At 39.8% G+C, this 22,074-nt stretch overlaps 1 protein-coding gene across 11 annotated transcripts in view; it reads left to right on the top strand.

Annotated features, from left to right (window-relative positions):
- Nucleotides 1-22,074, top strand: part of CHD2 (chromodomain helicase DNA binding protein 2) — a 112,138-nt gene that overhangs the window by 35,877 nt on the left and 54,187 nt on the right. For all 11 annotated transcript variants that reach the window (XR_011562553.1, XR_011562554.1, XM_019983305.2 and 8 more), the window contains 9 exons: nucleotides 74-207; nucleotides 903-1,128; nucleotides 2,445-2,545; nucleotides 3,424-3,468; nucleotides 3,616-3,794; nucleotides 5,797-5,921; nucleotides 9,134-9,350; nucleotides 11,137-11,226; nucleotides 12,108-12,298. Coding sequence is in view for 9 of the 11 variants with exons in the window: in XM_019983305.2 (XP_019838864.2) it covers nucleotides 74-207; nucleotides 903-1,128; nucleotides 2,445-2,545; nucleotides 3,424-3,468; nucleotides 3,616-3,794; nucleotides 5,797-5,921; nucleotides 9,134-9,350; nucleotides 11,137-11,226; nucleotides 12,108-12,298 (1,308 nt within the window). In the remaining 2 variants the exon portion in view is untranslated. The remainder of the gene's footprint in view (nucleotides 1-73; nucleotides 208-902; nucleotides 1,129-2,444; nucleotides 2,546-3,423; nucleotides 3,469-3,615; nucleotides 3,795-5,796; nucleotides 5,922-9,133; nucleotides 9,351-11,136; nucleotides 11,227-12,107; nucleotides 12,299-22,074) is intronic.

The following is a 22,074-nucleotide window of genomic DNA, read 5'->3' as shown; positions in this document are numbered from 1 at the left end:
AATGATCTTACGTAAGGTAATTTTGGATCTGAAAAGATAGTTTCTTATTTATTCGGCATTATTCCTCATGCAGTTATAAAGAAGACGATGACTTTGAGACTGACTCAGATGACCTCATTGAAATGACTGGAGAAGGAGTTGATGAACAGCAGGATAATAGTGAAACTATTGAAAAGGTCTTAGATTCAAGGCTGGGAAAGAAAGGAGGTATGCAAAGACAGTGCTTCATTCTTGCTATAGGTGGCAACAAGCGTTAGGGCAGGGAGCGCAAATGTTGAAGGAGGAATGGATTTAAGGGTCACTGTTGCCTCAGGCACAGAAACAGCTTCCCTTTTTCTGGCTTTCTTAACCCCCTATGGCCCCGGCCCTTCCCTGCAGCCTCTGCTGTTAGCTCCCTGAGTTCCTTCTGCGCCTCTTGTTTCTGCTTGAATGCTGCTGCTTCCTTGTCCATCTCCTCAGCCTGCTGCTTGCGTTGCTTCAGGAGCTTCTTGCCACCTTTGCGGCTAGACATGGTTCCTGCTGCCACTTCCCTGCCATTGGAAGCTGGCAGATTTCTCTCTGCTCAGAAAGGCCCAAATTTTATGTATTTAGTCTGAGTTAGTAGGGACCAAAACAAAAGAATGTTGCTGTTCCGTATTTATTGTGTTTGAACACAAAGATTTCTTTGATTTCACCAGCAAATTTTAGACTGTTTAAATGGGAAAAATTGGGTTTGCATCTTGAAAACATTTGAAATTGCTGGGCATGTTCATTCTGTATTGTTTGTGAATATCTGCATATTTGAAGATAAAGGATTTTGGTACTTCATCCAAAAAGAGACTCTTTAGATAACTGTGTATTTGGGAAGCTTTTCAGGGTCTGGTTTCATAGACTTCTTAAAATTTAACTGAATCTTTTTGCAGCCACGGGAGCTTCTACCACTGTGTATGCAGTCGAAGCTAATGGAGACCCTAGCAGCGACTTTGACCCTGAAAAGGATGAAGGCGAAGTCCAGTACCTCATCAAGTGGAAGGGCTGGTCATATATCCACAGCACATGGGAGAGTGAAGAGTCCTTACAGCAACAGAAAGTGAAGGGTCTGAAAAAACTAGAGAACTTCAAGAAGAAAGAGGATGAAATCAAGCAGTGGTACATTACCTTTCCTAGATAAAAGAAATACACTTGCAGCCTGGGGGAAGGGAGAGTTTTTAAATGGTGGAGAACATGACTGTCTAGAATATCAAATTTTGCCTCTGTCAGACTGAATGAACGTGGAGGCATCCATGGTTACCTTTTATAAAACTGTGACCTGAAGATAGTATGTATTTTTATGTATAGCCAGAAAGTCTGTAGAGTTTAATAATAACAACGAGTGTATGGGGCGTTTTTCAGACCTGATCTTGTCGTCAGTCCTCACAGTAAGCCTGTGAGATTTGTACAGAGTGCTATTTGTTGACAGTGAGCTGCAGAGCCGCTCTGCGGCCCTGGACGCCCGCAGCCTGAGTCCAGGCTCATGTCCTTGAGCACCTTGTCACTTTCTCTGGTTGTGCTGGCCTAGCCTGGGTGTCAGAAGTTTAGTGTTCTAGAACTCTCTGGGATATGGTATACTTAAAACTAATCTTGGTTTTACAGTTTACAGAAATGATGTGACAGGAATGTTCTGAAACTGTGATCACCTTGTGGTTTTTAGCTTGCTTACAGCTTTGAACATGTCAAGTTGTATGAGAAACGTGGGGCCACAATACACACACCCCTAAACTGATAATAAATAAGAAGTGTAAGGTCTCCCTGGAGACACACGCTTCAGTATCATGTGATCAGGTTAATTAGTGTTAGGAGTAGGGACAAATGGGTTCCAATTCCTGTTTGATTACTGTGCAGAATATGCTATTTCAGTAAATCAGATACTTTTTTTCTTTGAGTCAAAAACAAAAATATATATCTCTGAGTATGGGTAGTTTGTAAAGCAATTATTAGAATTTTGAAAGTCCTTGAAAGTTATAGTAGTATTTAATTTCAAGTTGCTGGTGTTGTTTTATAACTGAAAATAATTGGTTTTCTAAAAATGTCAACATTTAATCACTCCTAAAGTCCATCATATATGAAAAAAAGACATCTTTTCTTATAATCTGAGTTTTATTGGCCTTGTCTATTAAGATACATGAATTTATCACAGATCACATGAATTTATCACACAAAATAGTTATTTTTAGGTTTCTTTATAAAACAGACCACATCAGCAAGAACAACTGGTGTGTCCTTTAAGTCTGAGGTTTCAGTGTTTTCTACAAGTCTTACATGTTTTTCTTAAAATCTCTGGCCTAATTATTAGTACAAGATTACTAAAGGGACATATGAAAGTAAAGACTAAGTTTCCTTTCCTGTTTTGACTTTGCATTGATAGATGAGTATGGATTCTCCAGATCTAATTAGTATGTACTCTTCCTTGTTTGACTTCTGGCCAGGTTAGGGAAGGTTTCTCCTGAAGATGTGGAATATTTCAACTGCCAACAAGAGCTGGCCTCGGAGCTGAACAAACAGTATCAGATCGTAGAAAGAGTAATAGGTAAGTACATGGAAACTCATTTAAGCAGTGTTGGAGTTCCAGGAATAAAGGAACTTCCTTTTTTGGGAGTAATGTATAGATATTAAAAAATGTATTTTTGCAGGTGTAAGTTTGGAGAATAGTCAGATGCCTAGATTTATTTTGAAGGAAAAGCTAACAAGACTTGGTGGTAGATTTGGAGATGGGGGAAGACAGAGGGGTGGTGTCAGTATTCCTGACCTGAGCAAACAGGAGATTGGAGGTACCATTTACTGAAATAGCAAGACTGAGGGAAGAGAAGTCAAGAGCTTAGTTTGTCAGTTTGATATACTTCACAGTCATCTAAGTGGATAGTATTGTGAAGGCTGTAGAGTATGTGAATCTGGAGTTTAGAACTCAGTCTTAGCTGGAGATTGAAACTTGAGAATTTATCTCTGTGTAGATAGTATTTAAAGCCTGAGGTTTAATGAGATCATCAAGAAATGTACACATGGTGAGAGCAGAAGTCTGAGGGCATTCCAGCTTTTGAAAGTTGTGAAGAAACCAACAGAGGAGCGTGAGAAAGGCCCGCCAGTGAGGTGGCAGCCAGGGGGTAGGCGTGCCAAGCACCAGGTGGCTCGGGCGGCAGGTGGCGTTGCCAGTCAGGGAGGACTGGGGCTTGGTCCTTCCGCTCGGCAGTAGTCCTGGCCCGGGGGATGAATCCATGGGGTGGTGGGGCTGCAGGTGGGGGTAGGGAGACAGAGAAATGGGGCCAGACAGGGTCGTGAGAACAACACGGCTCTTTTTTATTTTGTTAAGATGTGAGATAGTAGAGTATATTTGTACTCTTGCTCACAGGGCCTGAAATGTCACTGTTTTCTTGGTTTTGTGATAACTTACCTGATTTTCCATTTATTTAGCTGTGAAGACAAGCAAATCTACACTGGGTCAAACAGACTTTCCAGGTAAGTGAGAGATTTTGTTTATAAATATTGTCTAAGAGCAATGCATGCTTTGCCACGTGGTGTTGCCTTGGTTACACATAAAACAGAATGTCACCCCTCTCCTTTAATTGGCAGTTGCTGATCTGTCAATTTTTGTATGTGAAATAGCTCACAGCCGGAAGCCGGCCCCTTCCAACGAACCTGAGTATCTATGCAAGTGGATGGGACTGCCCTATTCAGAGTGCAGCTGGGAAGACGAAGCCCTGATCGGAAAGAAATTCCAGAGCTGCATCGACAGCTTCCACAGTCGCAACAACTCAAAAACCATCCCCACGAGAGAATGCAAGGTGTGCTGACTGCTGGCGTTTGGGCTTTCGGGGAAAGGTGTATTGCTTAAAAGTCTGGCCACACACAGATGTGGGGGAGAGAAAAGACTACAGAAGTAAAGGACAGTTCTCATGTTGAAGAAGATGACCTAATCTTGGTATCAAAGGAAAACCATTAAAACAGGAGAGCAGGATGTGTTGTATAATGGCTTTACTGACTCATTTCATCTTATTATTTACCCAGTTAGATATATCTAGTTCAGAGATACTGTGGAGACTCCTTGAAAGAGTTAAAGCACTTTAAAGAGAAGTGGCAGGAAAAGGAAGTGACTCTGAATTCTACAAAAGACAAGGATCTGTACAGGCTTTCTTATTTGATTGATCCAGAGACTGGATCAACCAGTCTCTGCTAGACTGGTTGTACAGATCCTTATCTTTTGTTGGTATTTATTCCCTGTATAAAGTGGAATGCTTGGGTCCTCAGTAATAAAACTATACTTAAGATATGGCCTCTTTGTCCGAGAGGTTGTCTTCAGATTCATAGAACCAAACCTGTACCTATAAAAAGCAGTGTGTCACTGGAGGTCAGTGAGTGTGACGATATCCAGAGGCAGAAGTCACTGAGCCACAGGGATCACTGAAGGGGTTTTAAAACTAGAGGAAGTTGTGGTACATGAAGTGCCCTACCCTTGAAGAATAGATTGGAGCTGGTTAGACAAGATAAAAGGGGGCCCAGGTTATTGCCCTCTTGTGAAAGATACTAAGAGAAAAATGTTCTTGTAATATAGTTGGGGGACCACCGGGCCTCAGGGTTGGAAGAGGGAGGTGATATTGACAAATCAAAGTGTGTATGTATTGAATACCTTGAAGGATATGTTGACTTTATCCTGTGGGTATTGATAAGCCTACCCTCTTGAGCAGAGCAGCAGGCCAGAAACAGTATTTCATTTAGAAAGCTTAATCTAATGATTCTGTGTTGGAGACTCCAGAGTAAGTAATTGTTAAAGCCAGAAGGTCCCACCAGGAAGATGTAGAATAAGCCCCTGAAGGGAGAGTTGGTGTGAGGATGAGGACGGTAGCAGCAGTTGAAGGGTCAGACGGGAGAAGCTTTGTGGGGAGACTTGGCGGGAGTGGACAGCTGCGAGTGAGGCATCTGATTCTGTTGACTGCCCGCTGCTCACAGAGGAGAGCTGAGACAAACAGTAATTACCTTATCAAATACTTTAGTAGGATGACACTTCTTAATAGGGTACTCATTCCAGAGAGTGCTCATCTTCAGAGAAATGCTCCCTGCAAAAAAGGCTTTTGTGGGCACATCACTCTGGGATGCACTCCTGAATGAGCTTCTCCTGTTAACTCACGGCATCCACAAACATGGTAGACTTGAAAAGGCACGAGCCATGGGATGCATGTAACTTTTTAACCCAGTGTTTCCCAAACTGAGTTGCCCGTAGAACACACATTTTGTGCAAACCATAGAGACATGGCTTTACTAGGCTGCCAAATCCTCACACCTGTGAAGGTGAGAGCAGCATCTTTTCCTTCAGAAAGCCAGACTCACAGAGTTGGGGCTTCAAGGGAGGTGGGCTGCTTTTCAGAATTGACAAATGCTGTTACGGTAGCGTAGACAGACTTCCCGAGAGGCATTGTTTTGTGCTGTTTAGAGAGTAAGGTAACGCCAAGAGGAAAATAGGTGACTCACTGCCCCGCTGCAGAGATGATGCAGAGTCAGTGCTGTTTAATGATGTTCACAAGCTTACTTCAGGAAAGAAGCAATGACTAACAACATCTCGGGCTGCAGTCTGGCTTTGGGCATGTAGACAGCGATGCAGGAACTGATGGTCGGTTGGGTGTGGTTGGTGATACAGATGTGAAATTTCAGTTCTTATGCTTTCATGTAGAGTGCACAAATCATGGTTAGCATTTTAACATATGAACAGGTTTGCATATGAAGAAGGTTAACAGGTTAACATATGAAGAAGGTTTTCTTCATACCTGGTTTTTGTTCAATTCTGCATTTCAGGCCCTGAAGCAGAGACCACGATTTGTGGCTTTAAAGAAACAGCCGGCATATTTAGGAGGAGAGAATCTGGAGCTCCGAGATTATCAGCTGGAAGGTCTCAACTGGCTTGCTCACTCCTGGTGCAAGTACGTAGAAGATTATGTTTGATGTTTTCTCTACTGTTTCTGGCTGTTTAAGATGTTAGATGCAAAGAATTACTCCTTTTTATTCCCTTCTTCAGGGGATCTTCCCAACCGAGGGATTGAACTTGGGTCTTCTGCATTGCAGGCAGATTCTTTACCATCTGAGCCACCAGGGAAGCCCCATTGTATATTATTATTGTTATTTGTCACTATGTCGTGTCTGACTCTTTTGGGATACCATGGACTGTAGCCCACCAGGCTCTTCTGTCCGTGGGATTTTCTAGAATACTGGAGTGGGTTGCCATTTCCTTCCCCCTGGGGATCATCCTGACCCAGAGATCGAACCCATGTCTCCTGGATTGGCAAGTGGATTCTTAGCACTGAGCACAAGGGAAGTCCATTGTATATTATAGAAAAAAAAATCATATATATATGTGTGTGTGTGTATGTGTGTATATATATATATATATATGTATGTATGTATATATATGTATTTGATTAAGAGAAATCACTTCTGGGAATTGCCCTGTATGTGTAATTACCACTTTAGCCTGAAGTAAAAAGTACTTTGTTATTTAGTTATTGGGAGGGTAATAGCCAGCTACCTGTGTCATACTGTGTTATTCGTGAGCACAAATAGCAAGGTAATTTGCCCAAATCTTTGGTGTGGAAGGAATTATTCTAAGACGAGAGAAGATCTTTAATTTACATACTGGTGCTAAAGAGTCTTGTGATTCCCCTGCTCCCCAATTGCTGTACAGGCCATCCCATTTAGAGAAAGTTTTCTGACAGTTGAACTTGTGAAATTATCCTTCACTTTTTGTAATAAGATTACCGTAGTCTTGGGAAAAAAGAAGAGAGATGAGACAATGAGGTTTAAAGGTACTTTGAGACTGTACTCATGAATTTTATTCACCAAGTTCAATTGCAGACTCAAGTATTCCCTAATTACTGTGCATTAGGAACCCATGTAGGCCTTGAGAATTTAATAGTGAACCAAGACAAGACAGGATTTTCCTGTCCTCATAGAACATACAGGGTGAAAAGTACCTTTTTAAACCCCCTCAAGGTGTTTTATTTGCAAATATGTATTATATCCCTTGAAAAAGAATCCAAAGGTTTCCCCTCCTGTGTTTTCATCTTGCTTCTTCATGGTCCATCATGCCCACTGAGGTTGTTGGTACAATGAAAACAAACTGACGGGACGGGAGCAGGCCATTCTGCCATTTTTCTAGATCTTTCAGTTGCACATCAAATCTGGGCCTGGTCACTCCACACTTAGGAAGCCTGCCTCTGAGGCTCTCAACAACTTGTACAGCGCAGTGATCATGGATGATTTCAAATTTGCCAGCGTAACCAGGCTGCTTCTTCAGGGTTAGAAGCCTGACAGTGGCTTTGGAGCGTGGTTTGATAGGCACCTGGCATTTGCCTCTTCTCCGCACTGTTGGTATTCCTGAGAGCGCCAGCCCGGACACCCATGTGCAGCATCACGGCGGCACAGAGAGGCGAAGGAGGGAGGGGAAGCACCTATGTCTGTCTGCACATTCCTTCCCCAGATGGCAGCTCTTAATTTCGTCAGTATTTGGTGGCAAAGCAAGAATTCTTACTTCAGAATAGACTACAGCTCCAAAGCAAGGACGTGTGAGCTGCTTTTCTCAACGCTGAAAAGATGGCTTTTCATTACAGACATGCGTTTATGTGACTTTCCCAGTTGAGCCGTCTGCTTTTTCTCTTGTTAAAATTTATGTAATATTTAACATTCAGTGTAAGAAACAAAGATCTTGAGGTTCCATTCCTTTGACTGAGAATGGAGGTCTGAGGTAACTCCTGTTCTCGATTGCTGGAAGATTATTTTTGTTTCTGAGAATAGTGAGATGTGAGCTTCCTAAAGGACAATTACAAGCTCAGTGGAGCCTTAGAAGTTGTGTAACTAATCCTCTTGCTTTACACTTCAGGACACACTCTGTAGAGTCTTTAAACTCATTAATTCAGAACCAGCTGAAAAAGGCCCAGTTAGCTGCTGGGCCCTGGTTGTGGGAACCTTGCGTTAAGTAACATGCTGTTTTGGTCTAGTTCCAGAAAAACAGGCAGATCAGACCTCCTTTCATGTGTATAAATGGACAGTGGCAGTTTGCTAGGGAGAGGAAATGTTGGAGAAAATTAACCCTGTTTCCTCCCCAGTGGTGTGAAAAGGTGAGAGAAATAAGAGGGAAATCACTCAGGGATATCTTCTTGGTGAATTAAATGTCTTGTTTTTCTAATCAGTTAGTTGTCTTTAACTTGAGTATTAGTTTTTGTTCTCTCTGGTCCACTGATTAAGTGTGTATTATACATATGTAAACCTCCCGTGGCCTGATTTTCAAGAACCTTTTTATATTTTCAACCTTATGGCATATATGCATCCCTGGTTTCCTGCCAAATGGACTCTTTTCTATTTCCAGAACATATTTCCTAACTCTGGCTATTTTTTTAAGTTTAAATTAGGTCAAATTAATTAAAGTTTTTGCCTAGTATCTGGACAGCCCTTTCCTATTAGTACCCTGTTGAAATCCTGCCTGTCCTCTAGAGCCGTCTGTCTCAAAGTGTGGTCCAAGGAGTATACCCATATTACAGTGTATCCAGGAGTGCTTGTTAACAATACAGAGTTCTGAGCCCTTTTCCAGATACTCCGATTCAGCAGGTCTGGGGTAGGATTCAGAGATCTGATCTGCAGCCTACCCCTGCTAGATACTAGTATGTTTAAAGGAAGCTCTGTGCACCTGCGGCATGTAGGTCTGGAAAGTAGTGATTACAGCATTAAGTAGCCCAGTGGCAGGCAGTGGAATGGGTGGGCAGTCTGAACAAGGGCCCGTGACTGTCAGGCTGTAGGGCTCACCAGGAGTGGGGTAGCCCGTCTGCCTCTGCCTTCTGCATTGATGGAGCCCAGGGCATGTGCTTTACACCACTATTCCAAACCTGCCTTCTGTTATAAGAGGTAGATGGAAAGCGGCCCTTACAATAATCCAGACCTCGATTATACTTAGATTACTTGTTACCCTGCTGTCTTCTGACGCAGGAGACGATTGCAGAGGAGAGGAGAGACATTTGAGGCTCAAAATCCCTGACTTGCTGAGGAATATCGTGAGGCCTTGATGCCTCTGCTGTTTGTGCATGTACTGTTTTGTTTTTTGTTGTGAACTGATGATCTTTTTGTTTTTATCTTTTTCTTTCTGCAGAAGTAACAGTGTAATCCTTGCTGATGAAATGGGCCTAGGAAAGACCATCCAGACCATATCATTCCTCTCCTACCTGTTCCACCAACACCAGCTGTATGGCCCCTTTCTTATAGTCGTCCCTTTATCCACCCTCACCTCATGGCAGAGGGAGTTTGAAATCTGGGCACCAGAGATTAACGTAGTGGTTTACATAGGTGACCTGATGAGCAGAAATACGGTGTGTAAACAAAAAGAATTGGGATAGAATCTGTGTTATAAATGTATTTGGGAAATTGACCTAAAGCTATTATAGTCTTTAGTAAATTGTGCTTCTGACACTGTGCTATGCCCCTGTTACTGGGAGATTTCTGTATCACAAAAACACAATTCTGATAGTCTTAAAAACGTATGCTTACTTTGTAAAGAAAAACAACAGCTATACATGAACGGGAATCTTTCCTAGTTGGATTGCAGTATTAAGTTTTTCTTCTTTCTTTTCTGTCTGCTTTGAAGACCACTTAATTTACAAAGGATTATGCGATAGAGTTTACACCTTATGAAATGTTAGTAGTATTTGACAGGGATAGTACTGACAATACTTTAGTTCTTAGAATTTGTTTCCTAACTTTTAAAAAATGGGGCAGTTATATAACTTATAAGAAAGGAGTAAAAGGACGGTGAGCTATTTCAGAGCAGCAGACATGAGAATTATTTGTCTGATATCAAAGTTAACTTGAGCATCAGGAACTTGGAACACAGGGGCTTAAGTTTATCTTTGTTTGACAGATCTTTTCTTGGTAACGAGTAACATTTTTTAAGGTACTGTGTGCCAGGCCCTGTGCTGGGTACTTCATATATATTACCTATAATCCTTATGATAGTCTTTAAAGTAGATGATATTCTTTCCAATCAACTGATGAAGGAAATTGACAGAGAGGTTAACACTTGGCCTCAGGCCAGCTGGACTGTGGCAGAGCTGGGGTTGGGACAAGGATGTGTTCAGTCCCAGACCTGGGCTTTTTCACCACTGGATGTATGTTGGAATGAACTGTTCCTAGGAAGTTGCTGATGGTTTCATTGAAATTGCCTAACCTAAACTCTGACAGATTTCATTGCTCTAATTTTGAGTTTCTAAGTACATAATAGTTCCTCAGTTTGTTGATCCATCCGTTAACCATTAAAAAAGAAAATCTAGATTATGTAGAATTGCTTCAAACACCACTGCACTGAAAGGTGAGGGCAAAGAAAAAGAACTCTAAATAATTGTGGGGTCAGGTACACTTTCTTTTCTTCCCAGTACTCCTTTTCTTTGTTCTTCCTTCCCACTTGATGGTGATTTTCTCAAAAGCTCTCCTTGACCCATTCTCCATTCCTAACTTGATAACCAAACTGTAGGAGCTTTGTCATGGGCCATTGTGCTTGCTGGGTGTCCAGTTATGTACTTTATACTTTTGTATGAATGTGTTAGTTTTTATGTTTCTTTGCATTGATGTTATTTTCATTCTTACTAGGTTGTATTTTAATCCTGTAAGCCTCCCTTTCCTCCTTATTGGGGGCCACATCTTACTGCTATATGATTAATGAAATTTCTGACCAAGTCAGAAGTTGGAATTTGTTTTATTTACTAATAAAAGTATGCCCTACCCAAAGAATAATCAAATTATATTTCCTTAAGAAAATTCTCCTTCTGGAAGATCTCTAGATAAGTTCAAGTCACCAGGGTTTAATTACTCATGAAATGCATTTTTTTCTCAAATGTATTGGGGTGGGGGAATATGGAGAGAAGACTGTTTGAATTCTGGCAATAAAGTTTTTGCTGCTCAGTAATAGATCTTTTAATTTTAACTTGTATTGCTCTGTACTTTGGTTGCTTAGATCAGTTTAGAATGTATTAGGTATTCATTAAGTTCTAATTAGATTTAATTTTTTATTTGGCATATTTTGTTGCATCTGTCATAAGACTTGGTGATTATATAGAAGGCTTAAAGTAGAAATTGTGTCTTAATTTCTATTTTCTCTTATAGATACGAGAATATGAATGGATTCACTCTCAGACCAAAAGGCTAAAGTTCAATGCGCTTATAACAACATATGAGATCCTCTTAAAAGATAAGGTGTGTAATTGGTAACCCAGGAGTGTAACTTGTCCAAATGGTGTGGTCTCTGCCTCCCCCTTGCCATGTTATTTTTCTGTTTTTATTTAAAAAAGCCAACAAATGAAGAACAGAAAATCCATGAAGAATGTTAAGGTTATGTATATATAAAAAAACCCTAGAACCTTACAGTCGAATGGGACCTTGGGTCACCTAAGCCAATTGAATAAGACAGGATGAAAGGGGATTGAGGCCCACACCTGATAGGAGATTCTGGTCAGTCATTGGAAGCTGGTCTTGAGTGCCTCTCAGGCATTTGCCATCTTATTGTTAAGCACTTCTCCAGAACAGACATTGTGAATGGTCTCTGTGAAGAGGACAGAAAAATGAAGCTCTTTTAAATTATCTCCTTCTACCGTTACTATGAAATGTATGTGCCAAGTGATCCCATTGATGATGATAGGTGTAAGCAAGTTCAGCTTGTTTACAAGCTGTGGCTTGTAGTAGCTTGTGGCTCTTGGTGTTTCTGTGCTTTCAGGGTTGGGATGGAGAATAGGCAGAGAAGAATCTTAATTAAGGAGAGACTGCAAAATCATGAGTTTTGTTTTTGTGTTGTTTTTGCCCAGCTTACATACCAGTTTTTATGTTTTTGCTTTGAGGCATGCAGCGATACCTGAAAGACCCCCTGTAGGTTTTAGAGGATGACCTGCTCTTTAGAGTAAACACCAGTCTGGCAGCTAAGAGAATAAACAGAAGAGTCTTACGTACTTTTAAGTCAGTGAAGAATAAATGTTTCTGTGTAAACCTTTGTGATGGTATTTGTACAGAGATGATTAACACTTGAAAGTATTTTTAGGTTCCCTTCTGACCTGGTGGCTCGTTCTGTTTTGTTTTTACTTTAGACTGTGCTGGGCAGTATTAACTGGGCCTTTCTGGGAGTGGATGAAGCCCATCGGTTGAAGAATGATGACTCTTTATTGTATAAAACTCTGATTGATTTCAAGTCCAACCATAGGCTCCTGATTACGGGGACCCCTCTTCAGAATTCCCTCAAAGAGCTCTGGTCCTTGCTGCACTTTATTATGCCGGAGAAGTAAGCTCCTTCCTATGTATTTCAAAAGATGCTAGAATGTCTGAAATGCCAATGCTTTTTAACTTTTTTAGCAGACCTTAGGGAAAACAGATGGCATGGTCTGGGGAAAGCAAAGCATGGAACTGAGGCAGCAATAAAAGTGTGAAATGTTTTGTAACAAATGATAGAAAGCTCAGAAATCAGTCTGTTAAGGAAGAAAGCATACTGTCTACCAAGCATTTGAATTGTTTAATGCTTTGGAGGAAATAGTTGATAAATAGAAAACATTTCATACCTTCTCCCAGTAGCTATAAGGTCATCAATATAATTGGAATGGCGTATACAAGGTATACAATCTGAAAATAAAATATCCTAAATCTAAGCTTTTGATAGTAAAAGCATCAACTTGAGATTTGTTACAATTACCTATTTAAAGAATTGTGGGATGTCTTTACTGAAAAGATTTTTGTGGGAGAGATGGTATGTACATTTCATAAAACTTTAAAATTATCCAATGGTGTTTGATGATACTTGCAATCTAAATTGTTACCCTAATGTGGAATACCCTACTCAGCATCTGACCCATCTTAGCATTTTCTCCACCACTAATTGTGCTCCAGCCATTCTGGCTATCTTCTGGTTCCTTTAACAAGCCAAGCATTGCTATTCTTTTCTTTATTTTATTTTATTATTGTTTTTAGTGGATTGATGACTGGTTTACAATGTTTTGATTTTTGTCATATGTCAACATGAATTAGCCACAGGTGTACATATGTCCCCTCCCTCCCACCTCTCACCCGTTCCCCGCTCTAGGTTATCACAGAGCCGCAGTTTGGGTTCCCTGAGTCATACAGCACGTTCCCATTGGCCATCTATTTACGAATGTTGGTGTGCACGCCTCCATGCTGCTCTGCATTCATCCCACCCTCTTCTGCTTCTTCCCACCTTTGTCCATAAGTCTCTTCTCTCTGTCTGCCTCTCCATTGCTGCTCTGTGAACAGGTGCGTCAGTACCTTCCTTCTAGATTCCGTGGATATGTGTTAATATACGATATTTGTTTTTCTCTTTCTGGCTTACTCCACTCTGTACAGTAGGCTCTAGGTTCATCCACCTCATTAGAACTGACTCAGATGTGTTCCTTTTTATGGGCATTGTGTGTGTGTACCACAGCTGCTTTATCCGTCTGTTGATGGACGTCGGGGCTGCTTCGGTGTCTTGGCTGTTGTAAACAGTGCTGCAGTGGACACTGGGTCCGTGTGTCTTTTCGGGTTTGGGTTTCCTCGGGGTATGTGCCTAGCAGTGACACTGCTGGTCACATGGTGGCTTTACTCCTGCTTTTAAAGGAACCCTCGTGCCATCTCCCGCAGTGGTGTGTCAGTTGACATCCCACCCACGGCGCTGGAGGGCCCCCTTCTCTCCACACCCTCTCCAGTACTTGTTTGTGGATTCTTTGATGATGGCCATTCTGTCTGTGGTGAGGTGATCCCTCATTGTGGTTTTGATTTGCATTTCTCTAATGAGTGATGTTGAACATCTCTTCATATGTTAATTGGCCATCTGTATGTCTTCTTTGGAGAAATGTCTGTTCAGATCTTTCTGTCCACTTTTTGATTGGGTGGTTTGTTTTTCTGGTATTGAGTATTGTATGAGCTGCTTGTATATTTTGAAACTTAATTCTTTTGTCAGTTGTTTCATTTGCTATTACTTTCTCCTATTCTGAGGGTTGTCTTTTCACTTTGATTATAGTTTCCTTTGCTGTGCAAAAGCTTTTAAGTTTAATTAGGTCCCATTTAATTATTTTGTTTTTATTTCCATGATTCTAGGAGGTGGGTCATAAAGGATCTTGCTATGATTTATGTCACAGTGTTCTACCTATGTTTTCTTCTAAGAGTTTTACGGCTTCCGGTCTTACAATTAGGTCTCTAATCCATCTTGAGTTTATCCTTGTGTGTGGTGTTAGAAAGTGCTCTATTTCGTTCTTCGATCCATCTCGAGTTTATCCTTGTGTGTGGTGGTAGGAAGTGCTCTATTTCATTCTTTTGCACATAGTTGTCCACGTCTTCCAGTGCCACTTGTTGAAGAAACTGTCCTTTCCCATTGTATAGTCTTGTATATGTCAAAGATAACCTGCCCATATATGTGTGGGTCCAAGCATTGCTATTCTTTTTGTCTGGAATGTTCTTTCTCCTCATCTTCAGAGGGGAAGTCACTTATTAATACCTTTGCCTTACCTTACATGACCAGCAAACCTGAAATTCCTTATTGGACATGCTTATCTTCCACACCCCGTTTCATTTTCTATATGTCACCTTCCCCCCCACCCCCATTTATTTCCTCACTGATCCTGTGCCATTAAATTATGCATTTAGAAGTAGCAGGGATCTTGTTTGTTTATTCATCTGTGGTCCACAGACCTAGAATAGTACGTGGCATGCAGTAAACAGTTCAATTAAGAATTGTCAAGTTAATAGATGAAGCGCCACTTTTTTTTTTTTTTTAATTTGGAGAAGACTTGAGTGCTTACTCTGTGCCATAAACTGAGCACAGCATGTTTTGGACAGCCTAAGGAAATAGCTTATGGGAATATAATGTATGTACCATAGAATGTGGTACGGGAGATGTCAAGGGACAGGGAGGCCTGGCGTGCTACAGTCCATGGGGTCTCAACGAGTCAGACAGACTGGATGACTGAAAAACGGCAACAACCGTGGAATGTACCATTTTAAGTATACAAGTCAATTTTTTTTTTTTAAGTAAATTTATAGAATTGTGCAGCCATCCCCACAGTCTACCTTTAGAATATGTTCCTCACCGCAAAAAATTCCTTCTTGCCTGTTTGTAGTTAATCCCTGCTTCAACTTCTAGCCTTAGGCAGTCACTAAACAGCTTTCATCTCTAGAGATGTACCTTTTCTAAAAATTTCATCTAAATTGAATCCTAATAAGTAATCTTTTGTTTTTGGCTTCTTTTACTTAGCATAATTATTTTGAGATTCACCCATGTTATAGAATTTATAGAATTTATTAGGAGTTATTCTCTTATTATGGAGTCATATTCCATTCTATACACCAGTTGATGGATGTTTGGGTTGCTTCAGTTTGGGGCTATTTTGTTAATGACTATATACATGGGAGTGGAATTGCTGCATTATTCATAAAGTATATATTTAACTTCTTAAGAAGCTACCGGCTGTTTTCCAAAGAGACTCTACCTTTTTACATTCCCATCAGAAATGTTTGAATTTTTTCATTTCTATCATTGCTGATACTTGGTGTATTGTCAGTCTTCTGGATTCCAGCATTCTGGTGGGCAAATAGTGGTATCTCATTGTGTTTTGACTTGCGTTTCTATAATGACTAGTAGTGCTGAACATCTCTTCAAGTGTTCATTGGCCATTAGTGTATATTTGGTCGTATGTCTGTTCAGTCTTCCACCCATTTTTAAGTTAAATTGTTTACCTTGTTGTCCTTTGTCCTTGGACGTGGGGTATCTTTTGTTGTGTTCCAACATATTCCTGTCAATGGTTGTTCCACAGCTTGTTGCGATTTTGGCGTTCTCGCAGGAAAAGATGAGTGCACATCCTTCTACTCTGCCATGTAGCAGCACCCTTAATGAGTTGAAGAGGTTTTTAATTTTTTAAAAGTGGTCTAGATGGAAGTTCTTTATTAGACTCACATCTTCTCTTAAGGCTGTAGTACCTCATTTCTCCAGTGTAGGTAGATTCCTTTTATTTCTTGTCTTACTGTATTGGCTAGAATTTTCCATGTTGAGTACAGTTGGTGGGAGTAGGCTGTTGCAGGATTTTTGTTAGGTACTCTTTATAAGGTTGAGGAAATTTTCTTGTGCTCCTGGTTTTTGAAGAGTTTTTACGAGCTCTTGAGTTGTGTTGGATTTTGTCATGTGTTGCTCTTCTGTGCCTGTGGAGGTGACCATGTGATATCTGTTCTATATTCCACCCGTGTGGTATATAGCATTAGTTACCTTTTGGCTATTGTCAGTCTTTCATTCCTGGGATAAATCTGACTTGGTCGTAATGTTGAATCCTTTTTCTGTTTCTGGATTCAGTTTGCTAATACTTTGTTAAAGATTTTTCCATTTTTGTTCCTGAGGTACCTAGTTTTTTTGTTTGTTTTTGTTTTAGTGATGTCTTTCTTTCTGGCTTTGGTATCAGGATCATAGAATGAATTGTATAGTATTCCCTCCTTTATTTTCTGAAACAATTGGTTAAGATTTGTATTACTTTTAAAAATATTTGATAGGATTTGCCAGTGTTGCCTTGTGAGCTTTGGCTTTTCTTTGTGAGAAAATTTTTAATGAATATTTCCATTTCTAGTTATAGGTCTATTCAGGTTTTCTGTTTCATCTTGACTTTGTTTTGTTTTGTTAATTTGTGTTTAAGAATTAGTGTATTTCATCTAAATTGTTTTGTTTGTTGGCATAAAGCTAGTATTTCCTAATGATCCTTTTAATTTTTCAAGAATCAATACTGATCTAAGTAATACTTTGATTATGGTAATTTGTGTCTTGTCTCTTGGTCTTTTTATAATAGGTAAAAGTTATCAATATTAGGGATGTTTTCAAAGACAGCAGCTTTGGAGGTTATTGGTTTGTTTTGTTTTTTCTATTTAGAATTTCATTTATTTCCACTCTCATTTTTATTATTGTCTCCCTGTGCTTTTCATTTAGTTTTCTTGTTTTCTATTTTCTTAAGATGGAAGCTTAGATTATTGATTTAAGATCTTTTCTTCCTTTTCCCAATATAGGTACTTAAAGATACAGATTCCCTCCCTGTACTGCTATAGCTGCAGCCCGTAAATGTTGCTATCTTCTGTTTTTGTTTTAATTCATTTTCACCTGTTTTTGAATTGCTCTTTTGATTTTTTCTTTTGTGCATGGGTTTCTTTTTTTTAAAAAATGATTTGTAGTTTACTTCTGTCTTAGAGCACATGCTTTAAATGAATTATTTGTTATAGTCTAGTATGTTTTTTATTTTTGAGGATATTCCATGTATACTTGAAAAATGTTTATTCGGCCTTTGCTGGGTAGAATTCTGTGTCTGTTCAGTCACCTTTGTTAACAGTCTCCTACGTATCTTGCCGACCCCATGTGTAGTAGTTCTATCAGTAATTGAGTGAAGTGTTTTAATATTTAACTACAGTTGTTGAATGACCTACTTCTTTCAGTTCTGTCAGTTAGGGGGTTCTGTTGTTAGATGTGTGCACATTTATGTTGGGTTGACCAAAAGTTCATTTGAGTTTTTCCATAACATCGTACAGAAAACTCTAAATGAACTTTTTGGCCAAACCAGTATTTGTTGTTTGTTTCTGATGTATTGACCTTGTTACCATTATAGCACGGCCCTCCTCATCTCCAGTGCTGCTTCTCGCTCTCTGGGTCTGCTTTGATCTCTAGCTCCTCAGCCCTCTCCTGACGACTGTCTGCACAGTGTACTGCTTCCATTGGTTACTTTCGCCCTGTATCTTTCTTTAAGATGTGGCTCCTGTGGACAGCATATAGTTGGATTTTCCTTCTTCTCTAGTAAGATAATGTCTGCCTTTTGATTGGAGTACTTAGTTCATTCACATTTAGTAGAATTATTGATATGGTTGGATTTATGTCTGTTTTGTTTTCCCTCTATATGTCTTATTTCTTTTTTGTTCCTTTGCTTTTTTCTTTGCTGTCTTCTTTTGTTTCAACAAATAGTTTTTAGTGGTTGCTCCAAGGTGTTTAGTGTATACATCTTATCAAATATTCTTAAAATTAATACTGATTTAATTCTGGTAAAATATAGCAACTTTTCTGCAGTATAGCTCTGTTTTCTCCTCCTTCATTGTTTTAAACCCAAGAATACAGTGATAAAATGATTGCTTTATTCAGGCTTGTGTTTGAAGGAAATTAAGAAAAGAGAAAATATATTTATACAGTCTTACTTACCATTTTACTTTATCATCTTTTAGTGATCTTCATTTCTTCTTGTGCAGTCAAGTTGCCGTCAGGTGTCACTTTAGCCTGAAGGGCTCTGTTTAGTATTTCTTGTAAAGCAGGCCTTCTACCCACAAATTCTGTCTTCATTTGTCTGTGCTGTTCTCTTTTCACCTTTAGTTTTGAAGAATAGTTTAAGACTCCTCAGAAGACAGAGAAGCTTGACTGCTCTGATTATGCTCTTACTACAGCAGTTTTAGAACAGGCTTAGACTATTTCCTTTTTTTGCAGGCATCCTCACTATAGTATACTTGTGAGAGAGGAGGCCCCCCTCTATACTCCTCCTTCCTCTGCCTTCTCTTGGAACAGAGTTTCTTAACCTCAGCACTGTTGACATTTTGGGCTGGATAATTCTTTTTTTGCAAAGTGGGGGGTGGCTCTCCTTTGCATTTTATGGTGTTCAGCATCCATGGCCGCTACCTACTCCATGCCAGGAGTGATCCCCCTTCCTCAGTTGTGACAACCAAAAATGTCTCTAGACATTGCCGAGTGTCCCCCAGAGGGGTGAAGTCACCACCTTGAGAAGCACTACGCGAGAGAGTTCCTGCTGCCTCCCCGCATTGCCCATTCTGCCGTCCTCCCCCCTCCCCCCAGTCTCATTGCTGATCTTTCGCCTGTCCCATTTGCTGCTCACCTGCTCCTCTGCTCCTCCCACAGAGCTCTGTAAGTCAATAGCAGTCACCTTTTTGAGGAGGGAGGCAGTTTCCCCCTTCTCTTTTTAAACATTCTATTGTCCATTCTGTAATGAATACCCTGTCCGTCATGTATTAGCAGAAGCCCATGTTTTTATACAGTGTGTTTTTCAAAATGTGCGTGCTATAAAACAGATGATGAATGAAAGTTTAGAAACAGTGGGGGTATCACTTATTAGTGATCTTTGTTTTCTGAAATGGATAAGAGAATTTTCAAGTATATTAGAGTTTTCATATTGTTTTCTTGTATCTGACTTTTGATATACTGTGTATGTTTAGCCTCAGATTGTAGTGAGAATATGCCGCCTTAGGTGATGAAAAATGTGTCTCGTATCATATGGTTAATAACTGGATAGACTGAGATCGATATGTCTCATATCATATGGTTAATAAGTGGATAGACTGAGGCCAATCTCTGGTCTTCTGTGACCCAGGCCCATGTCTTTAAATTTCAAATTCTAAAGAGAAATAGTGCATTCTTCATAGCACCATAGAGATGAAGTAGAAGTATTCTGCATAGTAGGAACCTTGAGGCCTGTGGGAACTTATGTGCTCATTTTCTAGAGAAAGAAACGTGATGCTTAGTTTCCTCCAGTGAATGGCTAGCTAAGATTTGTCCTTTTGTTCTTGGCTAGCGAGGTGGATGGTAGGGATTTTGACTCCTAAATGGTCATAATTAATTTTTTGATGCTCTTAAGCAACTGCAGCGTTCCACCCAGCATGGGCTACATTTTGGGAAAAAAGTTTTATGTTTTTGTTTTTATAACTGAAGAGAGGAATTTTGAATTACTTTTTTCCACTAGAGATGATCATTCAGTTAGTGTTTGCCAAAGTTTTCCATGTGGCCAGTTGGGTAATTATTGGAGGGTGGATTGGAGTTAAGGGATGTACTTTGTGTATGTGTGTGTATGCGTGTGTGTGTATCAGCATGTGTATGTGTAAGAGAGCTTTTTCTCTGTAAACTTTGTTTTTAAAACATTATTATTTTCAGACATTTAAAAAAATCATTTTTCACGAAGGTGTATGTGTAAGAAGGAAATCCATTAGTTAAGGAGTTTAGATTTTCCTTTATTTCCATCTGAGCTTGCTGTGTGGCCAACAAATCCTGTACTTCCTCCTACCCTTTGTGGTAGGTCCTGAGGTTCATTACGGCTCTCTACAACCGTGTGTTCCTTTTTGGGAAGTGATCCGCTGAAGAAACGTCATTGTACAGAAGAGAGGTTTACTCATATAATTTCCGGACTTTCCCTTCCTCAGCTGTGATAGGCCATTGTTCTCAGCATCCAAAAGTTACTGTTCTTTTTAACCAGCTGAGATGGCATTTCCTTTGTGCAGAGTCGATCCAGTCGCCTTTTCTGCATAGCGACTCTGACCAGGAGCCCACCCTTACTGTCTATGGTTACTACCCTTACTAGAGACACATATCGTTGAGCCACTGTGTTCTGTATGTAGTGTTTTTGCAAAGTATGGGGCTTGCTTTTAAAGCGAGAAAGAGCTACGACTACATCAAAGAATTCAGCGTATACACATAATCATGTGCAAATGTGTATTTCATACCCACCTTACAAAATAACTTAGTTTGATAGAGTATTTTCGGAGATTTTTATCTCTTAGTGTTTTGTTGTTGTTGTTTTGCTTCTGCTGTCTAGTCCAGTCTGTGAATTTTTTTGCACTTTTCCTTTCACATATTTATCACAGGACTTCTAGTATACTGTTCTCCCTGCTTTGATTTAATTTTCTTCTTTGTTGTTCCTCATTAGAGTGAGCTTCTGTTTATGCAAAATCCCAAGGTCTGGAAAATGCAGAATTGTTTCTACTTCGGTGAGACGCATATGTTAAATAAATACAGAAGTTGATTAACAGAGGAATAGTTAAAATAGTGACTCTATAGGCTGTGATGTGGTATCATTATAAGTTCACCATGATGACGGTATACCTTTTATATCCGTGGTATTAAAAACTGACAGTTGTCCACTGCATGGACCAGCACATGTTTCTTAAAGAACTTGGTAGTCAACATTTCAACTAGGCATATGGTCTCTGTCACAACTACTCATCTGCTGTATAGACAGAAAGCAGCCATAGGCAGTTTGTAAATAACTTAGTATATATCTAAGAAATAATATCTCATATTAACTTTTTTAATGCAATAAGAATACACTAGGTGGGTGAAAATACTTGTTGCCTAAAACAGTAGGAGCAGTAAGTCTTGTTTTAAAAAAAAGTTTATTAAGTTTTTAGACTAGTGTAGTTTTAATTAAAATGTGTTATGTAAATTAAAACATTCCCTTGAAATTATTTATCTCCCAGCTCTTCAGAAAGTAGCTTGATGTATAGGAATGGTCTTTCATTTCCAGTTGCCTCATACATTTTGCGTTGAGATGCTGTTGAGATACCTCATTTTTTACATTGTTCCTTTTAATCCTCTTATCAGTTTTAATTCTTCAATTTATGTTCTTATTTTTCATAAGCAGTATGGCAGAATACAGTGTGCCTTTGGTTTGTCGAGGGAGAAGCTTTAATGGTATTCTCAGATCGCTACCTCTAAAGGTTGTTTTCTCTGCCTCTCTGAACGTGGTTGTTTCAGGCATTGCCAGGTGTCACTGGGCTTGAAACTGATGCTCCTGGTGCCTGATGGCATGCTTGGCCATTCCTGAGATCAGAAATGGCAGCAGACAGTTAACATCCTTGTGCCCAGAGGCAGTGCTGGCATTTGACTTTCTCTCTTATCAGAGATCTCATTACATGGTAGCTCTAGGTAGTGTCAAGTCCTGAGTTTATAATTCCGGGACTTGACTGACCTCGGCACAGCAGGGCCTCATCTCACCCACTGAGCTTCAGTCTGTACACAGAACTAAGCAGCTTCTTCCAAGTGCTTTCTTGGCTTTCATTTGGCAAGTCAGCAAGCTTATATTTTTCTAAGCCCCATGAAAGAAACTTCTTTCAATTTTTATTTTTGAAAGAGCTTTGATCATAGTGTCCCATACTGAATTTCTGCCACAGGTCCTTTAGTGATCGAAAGATGGTTGAATTAATATTTACACAGGAGAAACTTTGATCTGTAGAGTCCAGGCAGAATTTGTTATGGGTGACTTGTCTTTAAATTTCATTGATAAATTTTGT

This window comes from Bos indicus, chromosome 21, assembly GCF_029378745.1.
Source record: "Bos indicus isolate NIAB-ARS_2022 breed Sahiwal x Tharparkar chromosome 21, NIAB-ARS_B.indTharparkar_mat_pri_1.0, whole genome shotgun sequence".
NCBI lineage: Eukaryota > Metazoa > Chordata > Mammalia > Artiodactyla > Bovidae > Bos > Bos indicus.
Note: the sequence above shows the minus strand (reverse complement) of the source record. Positions and strands in the feature narration are given on the sequence as shown.